General features: G+C 37.5%; 1 protein-coding gene across 5 annotated transcripts in view; it reads right to left on the bottom strand.

Moving 5' to 3' along the window:
* pbx3a (pre-B-cell leukemia homeobox 3a) overlaps positions 1–27,188 on the bottom strand; it is a 105,557-nt gene that overhangs the window by 6,198 nt on the left and 72,171 nt on the right. For 3 of the 5 annotated variants that reach the window (XM_017698398.2, XM_017698377.2, XM_017698388.2), the window contains 8 exons: positions 11,573–11,814; positions 10,282–10,472; positions 7,462–7,597; positions 5,109–5,138; positions 3,441–3,609; positions 3,211–3,288; positions 1,815–1,927; positions 335–421 (listed from right to left, as the gene is read on the bottom strand). In XM_017698398.2, coding sequence (XP_017553887.1) covers positions 335–421; positions 1,815–1,927; positions 3,211–3,288; positions 3,441–3,609; positions 5,109–5,138; positions 7,462–7,597; positions 10,282–10,472; positions 11,573–11,814 — 1,046 coding nt within the window. The remainder of the gene's footprint in view (positions 1–334; positions 422–1,814; positions 1,928–3,210; positions 3,289–3,440; positions 3,610–5,108; positions 5,139–7,461; positions 7,598–10,281; positions 10,473–11,572; positions 11,815–27,188) is intronic. The other 2 variants (XM_037533318.1, XM_017698407.2) reach the window with 1 other exon arrangement.

Here is a 27,188-nt window from a genome sequence, read left to right as displayed (position 1 = left end):
TATACTGTCACATCAAGGCACCTTTTACGCAGATCCTGGCCCTCTGTTTTGTTTGAATTGGATCATAGCTGAGGCAAGAACTTTCGCCACATGATGAAGCTAATCCTCATGTTCCAATTCTCATCATATTTATGACCAAAACTACAAGTATACTTATTTTAGTTAGCGCAGTATATTACTAGAATAAAATGAAATCTAGTAGGTGCCATTAGCCATTATGCAAATGAAATCATGTTAATTGGTCTTTGCCTCTTTTTGATACTTTGTTAGCCAAGGTAGCATTTTTTGGCTGTAGTACTTCACGAGAAAACAATTTCTGCTCTTTGCCACTTACATTCAAACCATTAGGACTATAGAGAGGATGACCCCGCAGAGCTTCACTGTAGCCTGCCGCCTGACCAATGCCATGTATGTTTTCCCCCTACAGAGACAGAAAAAGGCAGAGTAAGCAGAAGATGCCAGTCACATATTTTCCTTCACAGTCACAAGCACTCAGCCATTTAATTTCTAAAATGAAATGTCAAATGACTCAAAACATGAAACTATTAAATGTATTCACTTTAAAGTACCTTTAATATCACAACTTAAAACACACACAAACACACACATACAAAAATCAATGTAAAATATATTTCTGTATTATTTTTATGCCCAGGAAACGACTAAAAATGGCACAGGAGCGTCCCTAAACCCCAATACACATGCACACATTAAGAATGCAAAGATCTATAAATATGTATGATTATGCAAATTATAAGCACCCACCCCTTGCCCCAACTGCCCTGCATGCTGTCTCTATGTTTCAGTGAACAGTAGTGATGCACGACTCTGGGTTTTCTGGAGTTGACTCTGACTCTCGACTCCTGCCACTGTAATCAATTACTTTTAACCAAAACAGCATCAGAACTATGGATACATGGATATAACTAAAATGAAAGCATCCTAAATGTAGCTGACCCAAAACACTGAGTTAAAAAAAAACAAACAAAAAAAAAACTTTTGGCTGGGTGATACACGAGTAGCATTAGTATGAACAAACTAATTTCAATTCTAATAGATTTGCTGCAAATGGAAATCATTAAAACATACTTATAAAAAGTAATAGATTACTAATCATTTAAAGGAAACATATAGACAAAATAGAGCAAAAAGCTTATACAGCAGCCACGCAGAAGGAAAACAGTAGTGCAGAGCGATTGTGGTGGTGTACAAGGCAAAATGCCAGTGACAGTCTTTGACAATTTTGTGAAAAATAGCTCTGTGTTTATAAGCACAGCACATGCAATTGAACACACATACATTTTAACTATTTATGCACACACATTTATGCACATGAAGTTGTTTTGGCACTCCTAGCCAAAACAACTAGGCTGATCAGCTAGCTAACAGGCTAAAAGATAGCCAACAACTCCATCATTAATATCCCAGGCTTCAATTAAAGTACTTACATTATGATTAACTGTAAAACAGCAGCATAAAAGTCTAAATATTTCATGAACGAATTACATGTTTCAAATGTTTGTCAGAATTTGTGTGAAACCCAGGCTGAATCCCAAATGGCTCCATATTCCCTCATAGTGTGCTAGCTATGACAGTTAAAAATTCTAACCTCTACAGCCAAGTAGTGCATCATTTATCAAGCATGGATGAGCCCCAAATGATTACTTCTTAAGTATATATTGGACTGTGTGCATGATCCAGTGTTCAAATTCCTACATAGTGCACTATGTAGGGTGTGGGGAGTTGTTCGAGATTCAGCTCGTTTGAAACTCAGCTAGTAAAACAGATAGGCCTATTTTTTGTCTGTGTGGTACCTCTGGCTGTCCAGTGTTGTTGGGCTGCATGCGTTGGTAGGAGCCTCCATTCAAACTGGGCATGCTCATGAACATGTCTCCTGAACTTGACAAGCTAAAAGATCCTGATGAAGCTTGGAGAGAAGAGCAGCACATTGCATGCAGATTTAAGTAAAACTGAGTGATTCTTTACAAACAATTGTGACAACACATATTTGCACATGGGCCACAGTGTGCTGAAGCGCTAAGTGCAGAAAAAGTGTCTATCCTCTGTTGAATCACTAACCACAAACTGCCTCAGGAAGCAACAGTGGCACAAAAACTACTGCATCCCAAGCTTCATGAAATGGGTTTCCATGGCTGACCAGCTGGACAAAAGCCTAAGATAACTATGCTCAATGTCAAGTGTCAGTTGGGTTGGTGTAAAGCACGCCATACCAATGCAGTCTGGACCAGTGTTCTCTAGAGATGAATCAGGTTTCAGATCTGGCAGTCTGAAGGACGAATATGGGTTTGGTGGATTTTAGAAGAATGCTACTGGAATGCATAGTGCCAACAGTAAAGTTTGGTGGAAGAGGGATAATGGTCTGGGGCTGTTTATCAGAGTTTGGGCCCCTTAGTTCCAGTGCAGGATAATGTTAAAGCTGCACCTTGTATACTTCCAACTTTATGGCAACAGTTTGGGGAAGACCCTGTCCTGTTCCAAGATGACTGTGCCACTGTGCACAAAATGATGTCCATATAGACATGATTTCAATTACAAAGAGCCTTGACCCTCAATCTCACTGAACACCTTTGGGATGAATTTGAATGTTGAAAGCCACCTTGTATGTAGCAATATTTGTATTTTGACATTGTTAGACCTTGTAATTCAGATGATCCCGTTATATTTGGAGGAAAAATCTATGTAGGATAAAATGTTTATTATTCTTTGGGTCCTCCTACTCTACCAGTATGCCTTGGTTTATGATGATTGGGTTTAGGTTTGTAATTTGCTGTGTTTTTTTCCCCCTCATCTTTGTACATGCCAGCTGTCTGATTTATGCTTAGTTATGTCATACTGGGCAAACATGTCCAGAGTGGCGAATGCTTTATAGTAAAGGGTGTTGAAGTGTTGGCTATGTTTGTGTGAATCTAGCTTTCTAGTTGGTTGTCAGGAATAGGCTATACACTGAAAAAATTATATTGAACATTTGAAAGTTTTATCAAAAACACGAGATACTGTGCTAACAATAGTTAGCTAATAAGATACATTAAGATTGAATAAGCAGTGTTCAATAATAGCTTAACTGGCTGTAATGACACAAGAAGCAGGTAGTATTTACATTTATTCAGTTACATGTACTCAAGTAAACTTTGGATGGACTTTTTCAAAGGCCAAAACTATTTCAAATGGTGACAATGGAAGGTGTGGTACCTGTGAACATGCTGGTTAACAAATTGTTTTTGCTTTCTGTGGTATCCAGTTGAAATTCTTCATCTTTCAACTGGAAACCTGTGGAGAAAAAAAATTATATATAAAAAAAAATTATATATATATATATATATATATATATATACACACACACACACACACACACACACTTCACACATACTGTATACTATACTGTATATAGGTGAAGATGGGGTGTCAGGGGGGTTTTGTACCATGGTTGGGTGTAGCTGGTGAACTGCTGTCCTGGCTGTTCTGCACAGCAGCGGCTACGGCTTGAGCAGCTGTGACGGCTGTCTTAGCTGCGTACAGGTTAGCCTCTTCCTGGAATTTACTGATGTTCTTCTTGTAGCGAATGCGTTTGTTCCCAAACCAGTTAGAAACCTGAAAGAGACATAATGAAAAGTCAGAATTTGATGCATTAGTAAGTCAAACCTATAAAACATGACAAATATAGGCACATTTTGCTGGTTCAAGAGAATATGTCTACGACTGCACAGCCATTTGATACTAGTTATTCTTTTTCAGTGTCAGGAAAAAAGTGGAAAACATTTAACAGAAAATTACACAGAAGATTAAACAACTAAATATTTAATCAAATTTAAAAGTAGTATTGTTTCCATTCTTTGGTCTGCTTTAAGTTTTTCAAAGAAATCTACAGGGATGTTTTTCCACACCTCCAAATTTCAGTCTTATAAGTTGGTTGTGTTTTCTGCTTTTCTTGATCATAGTAATCCCAAACACGTTCATTGACACTGAAGTTTGGGCTCTGGGGTGATCAGTCCATTGTTCTGAGAACACCAGCAGGTTTTTGGTTTTAATGGTGTTGCTTGATATATTAACATTAAAGTTGCATTCATGATGCCATCAATACACTTGCACTGATCCTCATCCATGCTTGACTGATGTTGGTAGACATGGTTCAAAGAGTCTTTTGTTGCCTTGTTTTTGTACAAAAATCTCAAATTCAGACTCAAGTCAATAAACCTTCTCAACACCCGAGATGTTGCGTTCATTTTTTTTTTTTTATCTGCAAGGATGTCTTTCACATCTTCAAAGTTTTGTCTTACTGGTTGGTTGCACTTTCTGCTTTGCCCAATCCAACTAATCATGAACACATTCGGTGATGTTGCGGTCTGGACTATGGTGAAGAAACTTTTAGTTATTTTCCTTTTACTTCCCCCTTCCTAATGAAAGTGGGTTATCTTATTTCTAATCTAATTTCTAATTCTAATTTCAGAAATCTGTCCTTGAGCTATTTTAGACACACTGGAGAAAGAACTGTATAAAGCAGCTGAAGTGAGTTTGGGTAGTTGCTTGTGTAAATGTTAGTGTCTCTTTGAAGAAAACAATGCCAGTAACTCCCTTGGGAACCTTTTGTTGGGAGGACACCGCTGTAACTGATTTTAAGATTGAAAGGACAGAAAGTTAAAGTGACACTAGAATGCACAAAAGTAAAGCGTGAACAAATTAAGCATGGGTTGATTTGAAATTATACTTGGTGTTGTGTCCATTTTCTGCTTTTTTCTGACACTAAAAATTGAATAACGTACTTAATATTCACAACGGTTACATTAATACAGTAAAGCAGATACTTTCAGTTTTAAGGCTTTCAAAAAAGTGCGGTTGGTGTGGAATTTTCTTTGTGTGTGCGTAGACAGACAGGTTTGTTATGGTTTGAGACTTCAGTTGGAGGTCCATTTCAAACTTTGTACAGTACAAAAATGTCTGAATAGCACACAATATTTCAGCTTTCTCAGTATTCATAGAAATAGCTGGGACATCAAGTTTGTCAGATATCTATGCCTACAATTCTGTACATCTTGGCACAGTGCAACTGAATGGCAACAGACAACATGGAGGACAGATGTTTGGTGACGTACCTGTGACACAGTGATGGTGCTTCCCATCCCCTGAGGGCAAAAGAGAAGGGGCTTTTTACACTATAAACCGCCTCTACGTCCTTGTACACCCATATACCCAGCACAACACAACATCTCAGAAGCCAGACAAAAGGTGTCCCCCATATATTTGTCATGCTAACTGTCTGTCTCCATATTGTTTTTGTCCTTTCAGGATCCATTAAAATATGTGGGCCAGATTAAGGTTGGCATTTGATGGCCAAGCAGTTTCTGAATCAGTTTCTCTAGCTGCACCTTCACAGTGTCACAGTCCTTGCACAGACCTTTGACATACTATTATGCACAATGTCAGCTTCCCTGCAATTGTAACTGTAACTTCTCCCTTAAAAGTAAAGGAACCAAACAGCGCTGATAGAATCAATACCACAGAAGTGGTCTTGCAAGGCCAGGCATGATCTCATAATGAAAACACACATCTAGGGACAACCTGATAAACCTTTGGTGCTGGATTGCAGCAAAATTAGTCACAAATAACAGTATGTCCCCTCTAAAACCCAACATTGCATTCTAATTGTTTGCCTTTTTGAAGTCCAGAATACTAGACCAGAGGGTCTGAGTGGATGAATGGGAGTAAATGGAGGAAATACCTGAGTACCCTTAACAAACTACTTTTGTTGTGGATGTAGATCCCAATATGTGTACCAGCCAATGATCTCACGACTTGCTTTTTTTTACATTGCCGAACAGAGGCTGTATGACTAACATCAATAACTAAAAATGATATGCTGCGCATTGTTTCTCAGACTTTAGCCCATCATGAATACAATAAATGACAATCTAAACAGCTCATGAACATCAACGATCTAACTTAACTAACCAAAGTGGGTCACTCATGTTGGATCAGCATTACCGACAGCAATTTCCTTTGTTTTGTACCAGGAAAATGAGCTAAAGCAGAACAAAGTAGCACACTTAACTAACTGGCAAGCCAGCAAACATCCAAACTGCAGTCTCAGTTCCCTAACATCCAGCCCATGACTGCCCCAACACTGAATTACTGAAGAGAACTGTTGTAACACTCCGTTAATGTTAAGCTGGGATAAAGTCGGGCATTACACTTTTTCCCAATGCCAAGCAGAAGAGGACTGATATCTCCCCTTATGTTAGAGAATATCTGATAACATGAGCCAAACAAGCTAGCTTTCTAGCATGTTACTATCATTAGCTAATGAAACTGTTTTTCTCTTGCAAGAGATAATTTATTTTAATTTCCTGTAATGTGTTCTCAGCACAGGTGACCAGTGATCTGAATACTCAAATGGAGTTTTTGGGAGGACTGCTCAGTGATAACATTACATCCACAAGTAAACAACAGGCACAGTGTTCAACGACTGCCACATCACCCTATACTTTGAGCTCTGTCTTCACAAAGCATTGGATTGGTTTAGAAAATGTCCATTTCCTAAAATGCTTGTCCTCAGACATTCCTGTTGAGATCACATCTGGCCTACAAGATTACCACAGAAGAACCTCTTTTGGTTTCCTAAAGCACTGGTTCTCAAAAACGAGGCAGTCCACACTTTTCCCTGTCTTTGTTTTTGTTTCAGTGCTCTGTTGTCCTTTTATTTATGTAAATTTTTATTTACTTTGTGTATGTAGTGTGCTATATAAATAAATCTACCTTGACTATGTGTCAGGAGTTAGGATTGGATTAGGATGGGTTATGATGTGACAAACACTCGAGGCTGCAGCAGAACAAACTGTTATGAATGAATTTCATGTTGATTATACCACCTAATATTTACCTACACTAAAAATGTAAATAATATGTATAGGTGTTAGTTTAATGAATACAGGTTATATATACAGTTTATATGAACATTTCCTGTTATGGTCAGTTTGAAAGAAAAAAAATATATATTTTCACTTTCACAGATTGTAATTTTATCATCCAGACCTTTTTTTTTTAAACATCCCCACAATACAAAATATATTTGTTTTTGAATATTATTCTCTCTTGTGTCACATTCAAACCACTAGGGCCTTTCTAGTACTTCTGCAATTCCAGATATTCTAGTGTTAACAAGCCATTTTTCAAAATCAGATTTCCTTGAACCATGTGTCATTTTTAGGTGTAAAGGTTCCTAAATGGTTCCAGGCTTAGGAATATATTTTGAGAGGTTGAAAAGTCCACAAAAAGGTTCTCTGGGGAACCAAAGATGGTTCTTCTACAGCATCACTCCAAAAAAAAAAAAACAACTTTTTTGCACCTTTTTAACAATGTAGAATCTTAGATTTGCAGAAATAAAAAAGCTTGCTTAAAAGGTTGTGAGACTTGGCTTCAGCAGGGGAGAGGTTAAACATATTGACTCACCTGTGAGACAGTGATGCTGCACTTTTTGGCCAGCTCCTCTTTGGCTTCTTCGGTAGGATAGGGATTACTGAGGTGGGAGTAGAAATACTCGTTCAAGACCTCTGTTGCCTGCTTGCTGAAATTGCGCCTTTTTCTTCTGGGGAGGTTAACAAAAAGAGAAAATCTGAGGCACACTACACCAAAAACTAATAGATTTGTATTTTGCTTGGCACACATGACTATTTTGAGCAAGAAAACAAAAGTTATGTCCACACTGTTTTTCTGATTAAACAAATCAACAACAAGCCATTCGGAATTTGAGGGCAGACTCATTCTGAAACTCTCACAGCCCATAAAGACCAAGACAGAATGGTGCTTTACATAGTCATAAGAAACATACTAGAACATAGAAGGCTCATCTTCATACATTTTACTGTGCTCAATGTGGACATTAGGGATTTGCTTTGTGACTAATTTTGTTGTTCAGGTATCTGTAATCATTAATAAACTTCAGCCAAAATTAATGGAAGGCTTTCTTTTTTCAGCATTTCCTAAATTTCTGTATAATTCTGTGGTTGAGATGTAAACAAAATCATGCAGAGCAGTTTAATGTGAAAGGATTTATTACAGAAAAACTTGACTCACATTACTTACTCACATTACCTGTTACTACTGCGGTGGTAGTAACAGGAACCAATAGTCTACAACATAAATATAGCCATTTTATAAACAATCCAAAACTACCAGTGAACCTACATGTGTCCCCTAACTTTTTATGTAATGTTGATGATGGCAAAATAGTGAAATATAGCAATAGCAAATAGCAAAATATGCCTACTGTTATAAACAGTTATAAACGTTTATGTAGTATCATGTCAGGTATCATGACAAGCTTATGTAGGCATCATATAACCTTATAAACAGCATCCTACAGTAAAGTTTTACCAAAATATGTTTTAAGCCGTAAAACATCAGCCTTATAAAACACTGTAGCAGGCATTAACTAATGTATTCATAATCATTTTGTATAATAGCTTTATGTGGGAGAAGTTTTAGAGGGATAAAAAAAACAGATATCTGGTTCCTATCACCACCACTCTGAACAACTCTGACTCGGCAAGTTTCACTGGAATGGAGCATTTCACATCAAACCACTCTGAATGACTTTGTTTACATCCTAATAATCGTTTTATGCAGAAATACTGAAAATTAGTCAAGGTCACCTTTGAAGCATTTGTGTTTCTTATCAGTAAAGTATGACACATTTACAAATAAGAGCAAAACTGACATTTATTTAGCCACAAAACAATATAAAAGAAGAAAATTAACTGAACCCTTAGCCTGTATATTGTCACACAATGAAACATAACCAATTCTTGAATTCAGAATTTTAAAACTTGCAATTTGAAATGAATAACTCAATACATAACTACCCATGTACATCCCCAGTAGACAAGCAGGTGTTGTAACAACTCAGGGCTCAGATATTAATGAGTTAAAGGGACAAAGCCCTCGCTGATCAGACACAAAGACAGAGTTACATAGGAAATCATTTATTAGTTTATCAAGTTAGAAAATATCTGTCTAACACCAAGCCACAAATATGCTTAACTAACTTTAAACTGCTAACCTGAAAACAATATAAAAAATGGGGAAAATACCACTAAAGCCAGAAAAAACTGATGAAGTCTGAACTCAACTGACCCTAATGGACTCTCTCCTTCTTGCTCACTAATCAGTGATGTCCCCAGTGGGAGTCTACTGCTCTCTGCATGTCCTTCAAGCAAATGAATCACTGGTGAGGAGGTTTCTGCCTAATTTACGCTGGGCTTAAAGAAATGTACATGCTCAGCCAACTGCAACTCTATGGTTTGTGAAAGATTTTTTTCCCCAAAGAACTTCAGACTATCTTGATAATGTTAAATGTGGCATTAATGTAGTGGCTTGCTGAAACACTCATCCAATGCCCTTACTTGGTAAAGATGTGAAAAAAGCTTGTTTCTGTGTAGTCTATTATCTTGATTTCATGTCAAATTAAACAGCCCTTACAAACATTCTGCTTTTAAAACATGAGCCACTGCATTCAGTACTTTGTGCACCTTCTTTTTTGCAAAGATTAATTACTTGTTTTAAGCTTCTTACTTATTTTCTCTTGGTAATTTTAGTACACATGGGTGTTTTCAGAAATATTTCTCATTTCAGACGACTATCTTATGTATGTATTTGCTGAACTCGGCCATATATATTGCTGCATATTATATATCAAGCAAAAGTCTGAGGCAGTCAAGAAACTTGTTTCAAATGTTAAAATATTGCATGGAATTCTTCAGTCTGGCCAGATAGATAAGATTTACACATCATTTTCTTTGGGAAGGCTTTACACCGGATGTTGGAACATTTCTGTGAGAAGTTCACTGCATTCAACCGCAACAGCATTAATGAGGTCAGTTACTTTTGTTGGATTATTATCTCTCTCTCTCCAGCTCATCCCACTGACTAAAGCTCCATGACTCCAGAGAAAACAAATCCACCGCTCCACAACCCAATGTTGGAAGGTTTTATACCCCTCTAGCCAAGACACAGCATGACCATGGTGACATGGTGGCTCATATGTGGCTGCTCCAGAGCATCCTATTCTATTGGCAACATTTTTCTACAGGTGTTAATACAAGCTGAATGCAATATATAATTGATATATATATATATATTGAGCACACAATATATAATGAGCACACTTTAAAGGAGCTGGATTCACTAATTAGAATTTGTAAGACTGCTAAACAACAAAGATGTGCTGTTCACTGCTTTTGTGATAATGTTTACCACTGTTCACAAACTGACCTGGCATCAAGGAAACGGGAGCGTAGTATCATGACAGCTTCGCATGTACTCTGCTTCAACTGCATCTGGATAGAACTGAACTTCCGGTGTATGATGCCCACCATGCACTCAATCTCTTTGGGCGAGATGGGTCGAGTACGAGACTGCTCCCTCAACAAGTTCATCACATGGGTTGTGAACTCATTACAAGCCTGCCAATCACAGAAAAACCGCTTACAAATAGTTATATTGAAAAAAAAATTACCTCTGTAAATTGTCAGTAAATTCCTGGCAGCAGGGTTGCCAGGTAGTTACTGCATATATATTTATATATATACCCACACACACCACTTTCCATGTATATGCTTATATATAGTACAATAGGGCTAAAACAGTAGCTTTAGGACTACAGTTAAACTGCATCTTAAATACTTTTTAACGCATCAAAAAATTCCCTCAATGTAGGAAAGTGAATGTACAACACCATTATCTTGGAGCTAACATGACGCTGCAAATCCCAAAATCAGGTGAAATTAGCATTTTTGTAGCAGTGGTGATCATATAATCACAAAGTGAACAAAGCTACATTATCTTATATAATGACATGTATGACAACTGCATGTTGGTACAGGTTGCACTAGGTAAGCTAGCATGCTATTAGACAGCTAGCTAGTTTTAGGCAGTTAGACTAATGTTAACTAACTAAAGTACTTACCCTTGTTCACAGATATTAATGAAGCTCAGCTGGAATTTCAATAGTGTAAAAAGTAAAATAAACCACACTGAAGACGGTCCTTTGCTGATTTAGAAAATTACTATCACTGCCTAGTTTTACAGTAAAGCTGAAGATACTGCATGTTTTATTGTTAAATTATTGTTAAAATAATATTACAATAGCCATGCAATAAGGTGCATGATACAGTATAATCTGCCTATACTGTAAATGTTTTCAACACGGCATGCTGTATAAAACTGTAAAACACATTTAAAGTATCTTACTGGCTTGTATGCAGTAAGGTAAATAAACTACAGAAATTCTTTGCAGTGCATTCAAAGGCCTGATGAAGAAATTTGTTCTATACAGAATTGTTTTGAAAATGATTCTATATGGCACCATATACCAAGTGAGGGTAACATTTAGACCATATAGAACCAGTTTCACTATGCAAAGAACTATATATATATATATATATATATATATATATATATATATATATATATATACACACACAGACACACACCACACACACACACACACACATATATGAATATAAATATGAAATGCATAAACATATAGAAAAAGACAGCAGACCTGCTCATATTTCTCCAACTCAGTGTGGTAGATTTGCCGGATTTGGGCAAGTTTCGCTCTGTAGTCAGAGTGTTCAATGGAGTTTTCGGCTCCGCCCCCAAGAGCTGCTGCTGCTGCAGCAACAGCTGCAGACCCTCCCCCTTTTTCTGGGCCAGACACACCCTCTGCTAGCAGCATGTTATCAAGACGCATCAGCTGAGGGTCAGGAGCCTCGTCTTCATGGACACCACGGATACTAAGACCTGTAAGACGACAACAGACACGTTCACTTCAAATACATCCGCACATCTACATCATCCACACAGCGTCAAATGTATTATACTGACATATATTACAAACATTTCTCATTCACAGAATTAATCCCAATCTTGGTGGCTCTAATATTGCACCATTTGAAAACATATAAATAATTCACAATGAGAGCTAGCCAGCATTAAGTGCAGCCGCTACATGGCTAGTTTTAACATAGTGTTACATCTAAAACTAAGCAAAGAGAGAGAAGCCCCCCCCCCCATATCAACTCAAACAGTTTTGTATGTCCACCCATTAAAGCGTATTGGAAGTTTATGTTAAAAAGTACTAAACAGTACTATTGTCCTACCGTCATTTATTTAATTCCCAGTCAAAACTGCCATTAAGTACAAGCTATTCATGTTTCAGTGTCAGGAACTTATCCAGAAGCTTCAACAACCACATATACTAGAACTGAACAGTGTGGTCCCTATGATAGCCTGGCGATTCATCCTGGGTGGATCCTGCCTAATCGTCTAAAGAGCACTAGGATAGGCTCCTGTACCCTCCACGAGCCAGGAGATTAAGAGGCCAAGATGATGAGTGAGTAAGTGAACAGTGTAATTATGAATAATAACAGTTAATAATTAATAATCACCACAGCTTTCTTACTGCAAACATCCAGTATACTGGACATTTTATCCCAGGTATTCTAGCTCTACAGAAACAGGTATGTCAACACACTCACCTTTATGTTTCTACAGTCTTCGTATTGATTGATCATTGAATACAGTTTTTTTTTTATCTTGTCATAAACCAAATCTTGTCATAAACCACATCTGCCCAATGACTGCTGGGATAAGCTCCAGCACCCCCCGCGACCCAGAAGGAGAAGTGGCTTAGAAGTGTGTGTATGTGTGTGTGTGTGTGGGTGTGTGTGTGTGTGTGTGTGTGTGTGTGTAAACCAAAACATGTCATCTGGCGATATAGACACACCACCTCCAAATGACTTAACAACATAGACTTAGCATGAGCTAGTAATGAGTATATTACTTTAATGAGTAAAATAATCCACATTCTTAAAATCATTCTTTTATAAAAACAGAACTTCATTGTTTTATGACTGAAAAGCAACTTGCTAGCAAACAAGGTAATGAAAGCAGAAGGACAAAAAGCAAACACTATATGTATAATATAAAGAACAATAACAGAAAATCAGCAGAGAAAATATGTGATTGCTAAAGTTGAAAACTGTTTAGAGTGGAGGGAAAGTGAATGGTTGACATCATTCGCAGTGCTGTTTGGGATATGTAGTTCATTCCAAACATTAAAAACGTTAAATACAGTCATGCACATTTGCCTATTTATCGTTTTTCAAAAATTTTTGCTCTAAAAATTTGTGTATACTGTCATGATTGGTCTTGAAGCTGGTTGGTTCGGCTAGGTGTGTAAAACTCCTTGTAAAAGGATTTTTCTAAACATCTATAGAGAATATGCATTTTTTATTTTTACTTATTTTACCTCCAGAACCAGAGCTGCTAAAAATTAAGCATGCAATATTCAGCTATACCTCAGTATGTACAGTATTTACTTATTTAGTAATATTTATTTAGAGTCACATTCTGTTCAGCAGACTTGCTTTCAGTTTTTCAAAGAAATCTGTAGAAATATTTATCCACATCTAAGTAGGATTCTTAGCTGGGTGACTGAGGCCAAAGTTGCCCAGTAGGAATTTTGCTCAATAGGAATTTTCCCTGATGCATCTCCTACTACACAGATTTGTTTTTTTTTGTTACAAGGCTAACTAAGAAACCCTGCTTTCATCGTCAGTTTATTGTCTGTTTAGCTCCCAGGATCTGTTGATATTTAATAGAATGCTTTCTTTCTTTCTCTCCATGCCCACAACATTTCTCCACACACCGGAGAGACTGGGGTTCAGACGTGACGAAAGAAACACAGACTGAAATACATAACGGAGGAAAACACCAAACAAATCAAATATCAAACAAAGACTAGCAAGTCAAGCAAAGAACACACACAGACCAGGGCAAACACAGCGCTTACAAAACACAGTGATAACGAGGGACAGGCGGAAAACTGGTGGCAACAATCAGGGGTGAAGTCACGAAACAAGGGAGCAGGACTGTGAAAACCAAAACAAAGAAGCATGTGGGCGATCAAAAAGTAAACAAAAGCACATGGAGGACTGGGAGGAGCCAATCACTTGCAAGTTCTACTTAACATTTATTTATATAGACAATGAAAATTACAAGCATCACAAGCAGGAAGTGTCTAGATATCTTTTATAGTCTTCTCTTGCTTGTATGACTGAAATATCTTTAGATTTAGATCTTTAGCAACTTAGATGAGTCCATGGCTGTTAAGTGCAAACACAACAGCAAGAGAAGTTTGAAGGGTCCCATACACTACCGTATTACACTCTGGAAGTGCCTACACCTGACTTGTATTAAGGCCAGAGGAGTCAAATAATCTTAAAAAAAAATAACGATAGTGGATTAACTAGAAAATATTAAATTCAGTAGATAAGCAGTAAATCTACGATACATTTTGTATAAATGTGTAGTATTTATGCTTTTCAATGTAATTAGCAAAACGTCATTTGACCAGTGGTGCCCAAACATTTGCACACAACTGTATACAAAACAAACAAACAAACAAAGAAAAAAAAAGGTCAAGCAAAGAACAACTAACATAATTGAATAAGCATTAGTACAGCTGGACGAGGCTGTGGAGGAAAACTACCTTTACTTTATCTCAATCAAACTTTAAATATTTGATTCAACAGCAGGTTAAATAGGTGATTAAGGTGTGCTCTGCCATCAATCTAAACTGATTGGGTGAAATGGCAGGAACGCTGGAAAGCCTGCCTTCATCCGCAGCCATAACATGTCACAAGGTTAGCCCAGTATGACATGATGTCTATCAGAGGTTTGCATCAGTCAGCGAGGTGTGTTTGTGCCGGTGTCATTGACGAGAAGAGAACTGACAGTGGCAGGTCACCCGTCTGAAGCGGGCGGACGAAGCGCCGGCAGCAATAATGCCTCGCTCCAGCAGCTACTGTCAGCATTCAAGCTGAATGCGCCGCTCCTTTGTTCCACGCCGATGGAGTTTTTCAACACTTCACATCAGAGGGTCCCCACGCAGGGGAAAAAAAACATCAATCTTAAAAGGCTCGTCAAAACTGACAGAAGGTCAAAGAACAAGCGCAGCGTATGAATGATGTGTGTGTGGGATAGAAGGACCTCGTCACTGATATGGTTGGGAGTTGCTGCCTGGATTTCTACCCTGAGGCAGAAAAAGAAATCTCTCAACCTATTTCTGGTTTCTATCACATTGGCATCTTCTCAACAAGTCAATATTTATAAAGAAAAAAAAAAGTTTAAATCAGTAAACTGGGCTGAAAGTTAAGCAGTACAGCGGTATTCTGAGTTTCAGATACAGCTTTTCATCTGTGCCCTTAAAAATAAAGGTGACAAAATGCGTTCTTTGGTGTAATGCCCTAGAACAGTGGTCGACAGCTCCACAGCAGAATTAAATTAAGAAAAAATTATATGATCCTCCATTGCAGTAAAATAAAGATCTGCTGATTGTTCCAATTCCCCATTCTAAACCAGATAACAGTAAATAGTCTTAAACGCTGGAATTATACACATAGCTGTTTATTCACCCTTTAACCCAGAAGGTGGGTATGCAGACTGCTATTCACAGCAACGCAGTCAACAATCTCGTCCAGCTAGTAGCTAACAGAAAGGCAAAGAGATTTAGGATGAACACCAATAATTTGGAAATTAATGGAATTATCTGCATTTATAATCACTCCAGCTTGTTTCCTGATGTGTTTAATCTGCAACAAGAAAATGTCCAACACTAAAAGTTGCAAAACTAAGTTGTTTGACAGCTTCCTGTTTGAATTTTCACACTCCACCTTAAATGTTGTTGAGATACTGAAATGTTACTTCAATAAAATGGACATAAAATGCTGTGGCTCCCAAGGTGGTTAGATTTTTTGACAAATATGGCTCTTCTTAACATTTGGGTTACCCTGTCCTAGAAGAACTATATTTGGCTCCAGAAAGAACTTTTCAATTGTGTTTTTAGAATTGAACTCTATTTGACACTGATTTTTTTATGTTAATAACTCAATACTTAGGAAAATCATTCAGAGTGGTTTGAAGTGAAATGCTTCATTGTAGAGAAACTTACTAAGTCAAAATTATTCACAATGGTGGTGATAGGTACCAGACATCCAAAGAATGGGCCTGTATCATGGAAATTCAAAACACTGCTAAGTTTCAAGACATGCTATTCAGTCCTCAGTCCTGACAGTCCATATATAGAAACTACACTGCAAAAATGTCCTGTTCTGATCCCACTGTTTCTGTGATGTCAAGAGAAACAATGCACTTACATCCATCTGCCTATTCAGCCTGCAGCAGTTTAGCTCCATAGAGAGTTATAGGGAGTGTTTCAGCCTAGACTGATTTTTAAAATAGGCATAACAGAGGACAGCCAATCAGAGAAGAGTTAATTTATATGCATCAGTCTTAGAGGTACAGTAACCAAACAGCCTGTTTAATTCTAAAGATTGAAGAGAGCTTTTCTCCTCTCCTTTCTCCTCAACCATCCTCCTCCCCTTCACCCTCTTCTCTCACCCCTGAGGATTTTGTAACCTTCTTTGAGGAGAAGGTTGATAGAATCCACCAGTCTTTTCCCTCTGTCCACACTCCTTCCACTAGACCTCCTCCTCTCATTCTCAATCCCTTAAACAGTTTTTTTCTCTTTCCACAGATGCTGGCCTTCAACTGATCAAATCCAGTAACTCAATCACCTGCCCACTGGATCCCATCTCATCTGCATTGTTCCAGTCAATCTCCAATGACCTACATCACTTTATCTCATTAAGTCCTTGTCATCAAGTGAAGTTCCATCAACTTTCAAGACTGCAAGAGTACTTCCAATCCTGAAGAAATCCACGCTTGACAGCTCTGATGTCAACAACTACAGACCAGTATCACTCCTTTCTTTCCTTTCAAAAATTCTCAAACATGCAGAGTATAATCAACTGTCTCTCTTTCTCTAATAGAACCAACTCCAGGACCCCAACCAGTCTGGCTTAAAACCAGCGCACTCAACAGAAACTGGTCTTATAGCAGTGACCGAGAAGCTCCAGTCAGCAAGATCAGCCAAACGGTCATGTGTCCTGATTCTTCTTGACCTCTCACCAGCTTTTGACACAGTCAACCAGACAATCCTTCTAGACGTCCTCACCAACCTGGGAATCATTGGCTACTGGAAGCACTAGAAGAGGTTCAAATCCTATCTGGAGGATTGCTCTTATCAGGTAACATGGAGAGTGTCCACATCCTCTCCATGCAGACTCTCCACTGGTGTCCCACAAGGTTAAGTGCTGGGTCTTCTCTTTTCTCTTTACACTAGCTCTCTTGGTGATGTACTCTCTCATGGCTTCTCTTATCACTGTTATGCTGATGACACAACTAATTCTTTCTTTTTCATCCTCTCACACACAGGTTTCCAGTCGCATCTCGGCATGTCTGTCTGACATCTCTTCATGGATGGCAGCTCACCACCTGAAGCTCAATCCTAGCAAGACTGAGCTGCTATTCATCCCTGCAACTACAGGTCCTCATCAGGATCTTGTCAACTTTCTGATTGTTTGGTCTGTAGAGGCAAGAAGTCTTGGTGTGATTCTGGATGGCCAGTTACTGTTCTCGACTCACATCGCGAACCTAACTCAGTCATGCAGATTTCTCCTGTACAACATCTGTAGGATCCAACCCTTTCTCACTCAAGAGGCTGCCCAGGTGCTAATGCAGTCTCTTATCATCTCAAGACTTGACTACTGCAACTCGCTTTTGGCTGGTCTTCCCTTGCAGGCCATCAAGCCTCTGCAACTGATCTAGAATGCAGCAGCACAGCTCATCTTCAATCTCCTCAAGTTCAGCCACGTCACCCCACTGCTGCTCTCCTTTCACTGGCTTCCTGTAGCTGCAATGCATCAGATTTAAAACCCTAATGCTTGCCTGCAAAGCTATAAATGGACCTACCTTTGATCTACCCTTGATGGCAATGGTGAAATCTCAAATTGTACCACGAGCCCTTCGAGTACAGCTCGGCTTATCCCACCATCCATCAAGGGGCGTGGAAGTATCAAGACTGTTCTCTGTACTGGCACCCAGGTGATGGAACGAACTCCCACTGGCTGTCCATAGAGCAGAGTCTCTCGCTGTCTTCAAATGCAGACTGAAGACATCTCTTTATGCAGCACTTAAATGAGCACTGAATTAAGTACTGTTCCTTTTTCTCTAGGTATCAACAGTGACTTTTTTTGTTTCCAGCAGTACCTGAGCTCAGGACTAGCTTTCTCTCTAACCTATTGGTAACTAGCAAAGATACTTACTCTAGAAAGACAAAGCACTTCTTGTAAGTCGCTCTGGATAAGAGCATCTGCTAAATGTTATAAATGTAGCTTGGAAATGGTCATGGTAAAATGAATTCCTGTTTTTGTTAGATAAACCCACACAAACATAAGAGGACCACAAGGGAAAAATAAAATACAAGAAAGATGTAGGATGAGGGCCCTTTAATGTACCTAAATGCTATCACAAAAGCCATCACACAAAATGGTTATAAAAATGTGTCTAATGCCTGAAGATTCTGGTCTAAAAATGTATTTTTTTTATCTGTTCATGGCAGAGATGTACATGCAGGCTAAAAAGCTAAAGAGTCCCCAAAGAAAACTTATTTTTTCAGATTTGCCACTTTTTACAATGACCAATATTACATATATTTTTATATGTTATTATTTTGATGGTAAATAAAGTGTGTATATTATTGTTGTAGACATTGTGATCTCTGGTTCCTATCACAACCATTGTAATGAAAATGGTGTTGAAATGTTTCTCTAAACTAACTCAACAAAAACTGACTTTCAACCACTGAATTATGCAGAAATTTTGCAAAATTAGTGGAATGTAAAGAACCATAAAATTGAGAGATTCTTTAGGGACACAAAAGTGGCTTTTCTATGACACTCCTCCCTTTGGCCCTGTCAGTATTAAGATTGTTTTCTTTATTTAATCTAAAGTTTATTTGCTGAATTAATAATTGAACACTGGAGAGAGCAGTTATTTAATCTGTACTAGTACAGTGCTGTGAGTATCGAAGCCGGTGTTGTGGATCAATTATTACATAGTTATGGGCAATGAAATGAATGTAGTTGCTATGATACCTTTGTGACTGAGTGAGAGAGAGGGGACAGGTTTCCATTATTTTTTATACACATTTTAACAGATTGAAAAAGACCTTAAAATGCAAATTACAATGTTGAATAAGTTACATTTGCTGAATAAATAATATAAAAGTGAATAAAGCTGTGTTGCTCATAGTGTTTCAATATATGTCTACCTGTCATTGCAAAACATAGAAAGCAGCAGTTACCAACTGATTAACAAATAATTTAAATTAACTGTTATTTTATTAGAAAAAAACTATAGTTCACTGTTAGAAAAAAGTACTGTTTTTCCCCAGAGAAAAGGTACACATTTGTACTTTTTCATAAGAGTTTAAAAAAAAACTAATACTCATTACATGCTTCAAACCACAGTATTCTGTGGATATCGTTAGTGCTCAAAGAACAATAAATCAACTGCATGTTTCATTACAAACACTTTAGAATTATTTATGTTTAATTAGTATTTAGTACAGTCAATGTACATTCATAGTTGTTAATAGTATTTTTAAATGAGGTTCTTTTCATCTGTTCCATCTCATCAGACGTCAGATGAATATCGTGACATACTGTATATCGTGCAAATATGATTTTTTTTCCCCAACATCCTCTAACTGGTAGGCCTTTCACTAGTTTCACTGGTTAATCTGAACACTTCCTACCAATGACTTGCTCATTTCTCTACTTCTTTGCCTTTTTTCTGTGTTCATTATTGTATATTAACTGACTTGAATTGACTTGTTTCTTTTCCATTCTGCTCTTGTTGTTTTCTTAGGGTAACCTCTCCAGGTTTCTTCCTCTTTGCTACTGTTGCTCTTGGCTTGCTCATTTGGGGCTTGGAACCAATATAAAAAGCGTTATATAAATAAATCTTGAATTTAATTTAATTCTCTTGCACAGAGCTGATGAAGACTCAGCCTTATTTGCATACTCTTTAACGACATTTCATATATTTGATTGAATGGAGTTTGACAGCTGGATGCAAAACTGGCTACTGGCCAGAGAAAGAAAATATGTGAATGTTTCTTTTTTTGCATGCAAAGAAGAGACAAAGAAAAGAGACTTAATTGGGAATTCCACTGTTTTTTTCCAAAACATGTTCATAAATGTGTCATTGATATGTAAGCAAAGTATTTCAGAGAGTATTTTGATAAATGGTGGTTTACTGTAGATAAACTTACCAACTTCATTCTTTACAGTGTGTAACTGGAACTAAGGATTGCAATGGTTACAACTTTGGATACACCAGTATGTGAATTCTAGACAGATGCAGATATTCTATATTTTACATGTACATATCTTTAAATATTGGGCCTGTAAAACTGCCTCCTCTAAAGGCCACTGCACACCTGGATGTGCCACATTGCGCAGCATCCAAAATACAAAACCTTTTTTTATGGACGTACACACACACACACACACACACACACACACACACACACACACACAGGTACCTGTGCTTCATCAAGCACTGTTCAATTCCTCAGTACATCAGAGCCACTCAGCAATTTGCCATTATTACATTAAATTAAAGACCACAGAAAGCCACAGTAGACCACATGTGGCTTGAAATGTGCAAAGTGACAGACAGACAGTCTTTTAGGTAAACAGACAAATGCTAATGGTGAGTTACCTCAGCTAACATTACTATCCTAGCCTTTTTCAGCTTGTCAACAGGCAGTAAAAGAAAAAGTACTAAACTGATGCCAAGTGTGATAAGTGATGTTAAGTGCTTTACTGAATTCACATAAAGTGTAAAAATAAACTTAAATCTGGCTATTATCGCCTCTCACTGACGATTCCTCAGGTGCCATAATACAACTGTTGCATCATTTAAGGTTTAAGGTGGAACACGAAAATCTAAACAAGAAGCTGCGAATAAGAAGCTAATTTCAGCTTCGTAGGTTTAATGCTGGTAGTGTTTTTTTTTTTAATAAGCAGATTTAAGCTATCAAAACATCCTGCCTAGACTGTATGAACAGGACTACCTACCTGAGTACCTTACAATTAACTGAAACATTGATTGATACAAACAGCAGTGTGTGTACTGTTGTTACAGCTAACCTTAAAAGCTAACCTGTGACACTAACAATTCAGACATCTGGGTCCCAGCACCACCACTCTGGAATATTCTGACTTTTGAATAGAATTTCTCTTGAATGCCACATTTCACATCAAATCACTCAGAATAACTTTGTTTACATTACAAAGATCTAATTATGCAGACATTTGAAAAATGGGTGGAGTTCCCCTTTATACAACCCCAATTCCAATGAAGTTAAACATAGTAAAACATAAAAACAGAATACAATACAAATCTTTATCAACCTATATTCAATTGAATACACTACAAAGACAAGATATTTAATGTTCAAACGGATAAACTTTTTTTTTTTTGCAAATATTCACTTATTTTGAATTTGATACCTGCAACACGTTCCAAATAAGTTGGGACAGGGGCATGTTTACCAACATCAGCTTTCCTTTTAACAACACTGTTGAAGCTTTGTAGGTGGAATTCTTTCCCATTCTTCATTGACGTACATCTTCAGTTGCTCAACAGTCCTGGGTGTCCGTTGTTGTATTTTGCGCTTCATAATGCGCCACACATTTTCAATGGGAGACAGGTCTGGACTGCAGGCAGGCCAGTCTAGTACCTGCACTGTTTTACTACGAAGCCACGCTGTTGTAACACGTGCAGAATGTGGCTTGGCATCGTCTTGCTGAAATAAGCAGGACGTCTCTGAAAAAGACGTGTCTTGGATGGCAGCATATGTTGCTCCAAAACCTGTATGTACCTTTCAGCATTAATGGTGCCTTCACAGATGTGCAAGTTACCCAGTCCATGGGCACTAACACACCCCCATACCATCAAAGATGCTGGCTTTTGAACTTTGCACTGATAACAATCCGGACAGTCCTTTTCCTCTTTGGCCCGGAGGACACAACGTCCATGATTTCCAAAAACAGGTTGAAATGTGGACTCATCAGACCACAGGACACTTTTCCACTTTGCGTCAGACCATCTCACATGAGCTCGGGCCCAGAGAAACCGGTGGTGTTTCTGGGTGTTGTTGATATATGGCTTTCGCTTTGCATGGCAGAGTTTTAACTTGCACTTGTAGATGGAGCGACGAACTGTGTTCACTGACACTGGTTTTCTGAAGTGTTCCTGAGCCCATGTGGTAATATCCGTTACAGAATGATGTCGGTTTTTAATGCAGTGCCGCCTGAGGGATCAAAGGTCACGGGCATTCAATGATGGTTTTCTGCCTTGCTGCTTACTTGCAGAGATTTCTCCAAATTCTCTGAATCTTTTGATGATATTATGGACTGTAGATGATGAAATCCTTAAATTCCTTGCAATTGCACATTGAGAAACGTTGTTCTTAAACTGTTGGACTATTTGCTCACGCAGTTGCTCACAAAGTGATGAACCTCACCCCATCCTTGCTTGTGAACGACTGAGCCTTTCAGGGATGCTCCCTTTATACCCAATCATGACACTCACCTGTTTCCAATTAACCTATTCACCTGTGGAATGTTCCAAACAGGTGTTTTTTGAGCGTTCCTCAACTTTCCCAGTCTTTTGTTGCCCCTGTCCCAACTTCTTTGGAACATGTTGCAAGCATCAAATTCAAAATGAGTGAATATTTGCAAAAAACAATAAAGTTTATCCATTTAACGTTAAATATCTTGTCTTTGTAGGGTATTCAATTAAATATAGGTTGAAAAGGATTTGCAAATCATCGTATTCTGTATTTATTTATGTTTTACACAACGTCCCAACTTCATTGGAATTGGGGTTGTAAAAAGCGCTGCTCCATACAGCTTACAGATATACAGCCTTGATCCCTGCCAACTTCTTTGGTCTTGCTAGGATTCATTTTTAGCCAGAAGGCAAAGACATTGAGACTCGCTGTTCACACTTTGTGTTACATACAAAATAAATAAATAAATAAATAAAATGCTAATTCAGCGTAGCACACGTCTCGTGAAATACCCACAGGCTTTCTGTATCCAAGCGGTCACATGGCTTTGGCACAGTTCTAATTAGTAAGCAGAGACTGAATGAGGGCAGGTCAGGCAGCAGAGAGGAAAGAGGGAGAGAGGAAGATGCACACATACATGCAATATGTGGTTTAGGATAGCATAGCACACACTGTTATTACATATTTTATACTGTATTATAAATAACAGATGAGTTCTGTGGCTTTACTGTCATTTGGGGAGTAAATATAAAAGTCCTGATGTTATGAGAATGATTGGTCATTACAAGGCCAACTCATTTTGCTGACCTAAGGTTTAGGGCTTAGCATTATAAGGGTGTTTTCACACCTACTTTGTTTGGTGTGGACTAGGAATGCGTACTAAAGTACTCTTAACCATTTCATGTGCCAGTATTTGGGTATGTGTTATATTTCATTGTGGGTAAATAGAGAAAATAAACAGGTTAAGATTTCAGTGAAACGTGACATTTTTGCTCATGTTTAAAAATAGCTGGATTTACACAATGAAACTTTCAGTTATTGTCCTAGATTTTTTTCCAAGTCATTTTTTGATGCGTCATATTGTTCTTGTTTCAAATTCATCTGCAAGGTGTAATTTACATATTTGCAGCATTTTGATTAGCTTGTTTTTTCTAGCTCTCATGCTGTTTTTCTTTTCTATATCCATCTATCTCTCTCTCATTATTCTGTCTCAGGTTCCTTACTACATATTTTATTTTTACCTGTTCTGTGTATGTTAAGCCTTTAAAAATGAATATTAGCTGTTATAGTTACAGACTACTCGATGCCTTGCTCATTCTCTTCTAGGCACACAAATTCACCAAAGAGCACATCTTGGTCTCTGATTCAGTAATAACTTTCATCCTTGGGATCCCAAATGAATCTGAGGTCTATGTAAAATTATAGCAGTTCAAGAGAAGAAAAAATAAATTTAGCTATGTAGAGGACAATAACAGCAGGCTAAAGAGGAATAAATGCTGCACAAGCAGCTGTTTAAACAGCTGTTAGCATTATCTGGTTGGTTAGCACAGGTGGTTACAAAAACATTAACTTGGAGAAACCCATGGCTCAGGAAACTGACAAAATGAAAAATGACCAACATTAGGTTAGTGCCTCCTTTTCACCCAAGCCATCAAGCCATCTTCTGTTTTATTGTCTTGTCCACTGACCTGGTGAAATCCATCATTTGAAAGTTTGTCATTCAATGTGACCATGTGATGTGTTACTGGCATTTTAGTTGACTGTTTCACGAAACTGTTGAAGTCCTTGAAACTGTTGTAGTTGAGTTTCGAATGAGATGCAAAATGCTTTACAGTACAATTTAGTGTCCTGCAGGTGTCAAGCCACTAAATTTGTGACTGAGAGGGCGGAGATAGCAAAGTTGTATTGCTAAGCTAACTACGATTACACTTTCTATGAATGTCACGTTTGTAAGCATCTATAAATACATTTATAACCTGTTATAATGCATTAATATAGCATTATAAACATGGTTATAAATATTTATAAAAATGAATGAATGAATGACTAAATTACACTTTATAGCCATGTTTATTATACATTGTGATTGTTTATATAATGCATTATAAGTAATTATAAGTAGTTTTAAAATGTGTTATAAATATGCGCTAAGGAACTCAGTCTCAGCTTGGTGAGCATAAAGCAAAGACAAATACAAAAAGCTTATTTATGGCCTGAGATTTTGTATTTTTTATTCGTCACTGCTGGTGCTGTTAGGGCTGCATCTTCAGGGCTTCAGTCCTGAATGTTCAGATGCTCGAAACAGGCTGTCTAGCCTAGAATTATTGCTACAATGCAGTTTTCTTACCCAGCGCTCTCACTTTAAATGTTACAGTACATCACAGCAAACCAAGTACCCATGAGCCCCTACCCTGGACCCCCTCCGACATCACACTGAGCGTGAAGTTACTTTGGAGTGCTAGCATTCTATTGGACATGCAGTGTTAACTTAGTGCCAAGCTACAGTGGTGTACATTAACTTTCCCACATTGGATAAAACAACCATGCAAGCACTGGCTTAAAATCTGACAAAGCCGGTAATGTGCTTTATTGTGTATGTTTTAGTGTTTCAGCAAATCCTGCAGTAAATACTTCAACTCAAATCCTCACTCCCAACAACACTATTTATAATGCATAATAAGATGTAATGCATTTTTATATAATATTTACAGCCATGCTTGTTTGTTTATTAAATTCTTTATTTTGAGAGACAATCACATCTCCACTTTTAACCACCTTCCGGGTCAATTTTGTCTCTTAATACCTTTTTTTTTATTTTTTTTTACATTTTTAAAACAAACAATCAACTACAGTGAAGGAAAAAAACACAACATAAACAAATGTAATAAGATACCTAAACATGAATTTATATAACTTAAATAAATATATTCATCAGTTTGGTACAGCAGTATAGTATCACAAACAATAGTTCTTACTCATTGGATATTCCATAAAATGTGGTCGTAAGGGTTTTATATAAAGTAACCTACTTCGACCAAGACTTAACAAATTTATTCATTTGTGAGCAGAGTGAGAAGGTTTTTTTTTTTTTTTTTTACACACACACACACACACACACACACACACACACACACACACACACACACACACACACACTAGCTATCCAGGTTTTAAATCTATCATCCATCTCATTAAAATCTCATACACACACTATCTAAATATTCTCAATTTTTCATTTAATTTGTATTCCTCCTTAACCGTACTCCAAATGACTTCATCCATGGATTTTGAATTTTGAAGAAGATTCGGTATTAACTCAGATCTAAATGTCCATCCATACCTGGGGGACTTATTTGCCTTTAGCCTAGAAATGGCCTTATTCAATTCTTCTTCCATTATTTCTGCCGTCAATTCTTTATTTTGCTCTTCCGATAGGGCAGGCAAATGAAGAGATCCCAAAAAACTATGTTTGTTGATCATCCTCTAGGTGTGGCTGACAGTATATTCATAGTATTTTTTAAAAGCTTTTTGTATTCTGTCCCTATCATATAATAAAGTTTTAGAGTTTTTATCTCTGATTTTGTAAATCAGTTTTTCTGTTTTTTCTGTTTGCTGTTTTTTAAATCTTCTTGCCAATAGTTTGGTAGCTCTTGATCCTGACTCATAATATTATTGTTTTGTGAATAACACCTTTTTTCAATTTCTTGTGTATACATATATGTTACATCTATGTCATTCCTAATCACCTTTATCTTTGAAATGTCTTAATTGTCTTATTTTATTCTGAAAAGCGCAATGGGCTATTATTTTCCCCCTTATAACTGCTTTCAATGTGTCCCACACAATCTCTGAACCCACTTCCCCATTCATTGTCATTCTGTTGCAAAAACATTTTTATTTCTTCAGCCATTTGTGTTTTAAATTCAGAATATTTAAATTAAGCCTCCAATGTATTTCCAGTGATTCTATTAATTTGAATAACTAATGAAACAGGTGCATGGTCAGACAGATCAATCATTCCTATATCAATACAGCATAATCTATGTCGGTCCCTTTTAAATATAAAAAAATAAAGCAATCCTTGAGTAGGCACCATGGGGTGGAGAATAATATGTGTAGTCACATCCCGTTGGATTAAAATCTCTCCAAAGATCTATTATGCCCAACTCCGTCATTAGTACACTTATTTTTTTATGTAGTGCTTCCACAGAAGTTTCTTTAGTAGAATCTAACTTTGGATTAAGATGTACATTCCAGTGTCCCCCACAATTTTTCCTTTAATAATCCCACTAATAGTTCAGTTGGAATATAATACGTCCATGTAAACACCTCAATCAGAATAGACTAGTACGATGGAGGCCTTTGGGAATACGACTTCTATCCGATTGAATGAAGTGGGTAATCCTGTAAATAATCTGTTAAATAGAAGAATAATACAATAATAATGTAAATGTCTGTATACCATTACATTTGGAAAGTTTAAGTGCGTTCAGTGCATGTACAAATGTTTCTGGCAAAAGTTTAACGTTCAACTGGGGACTGGAATCCAGCATATGTGCCTCAGAACATGACATCAAAGAAGGGCGAGCGGTAGAGAAGTAAATAAGTAATGTGAAGTACATTT

The sequence above is a fragment of the Pygocentrus nattereri genome, chromosome 23, assembly GCF_015220715.1.
Source record: "Pygocentrus nattereri isolate fPygNat1 chromosome 23, fPygNat1.pri, whole genome shotgun sequence".
Classification (NCBI taxonomy): domain Eukaryota; kingdom Metazoa; phylum Chordata; class Actinopteri; order Characiformes; family Serrasalmidae; genus Pygocentrus; species Pygocentrus nattereri.
The sequence above is the reverse complement of the archived record's forward strand: the minus strand, read 5'-3'. Positions and strand labels throughout refer to the sequence as shown.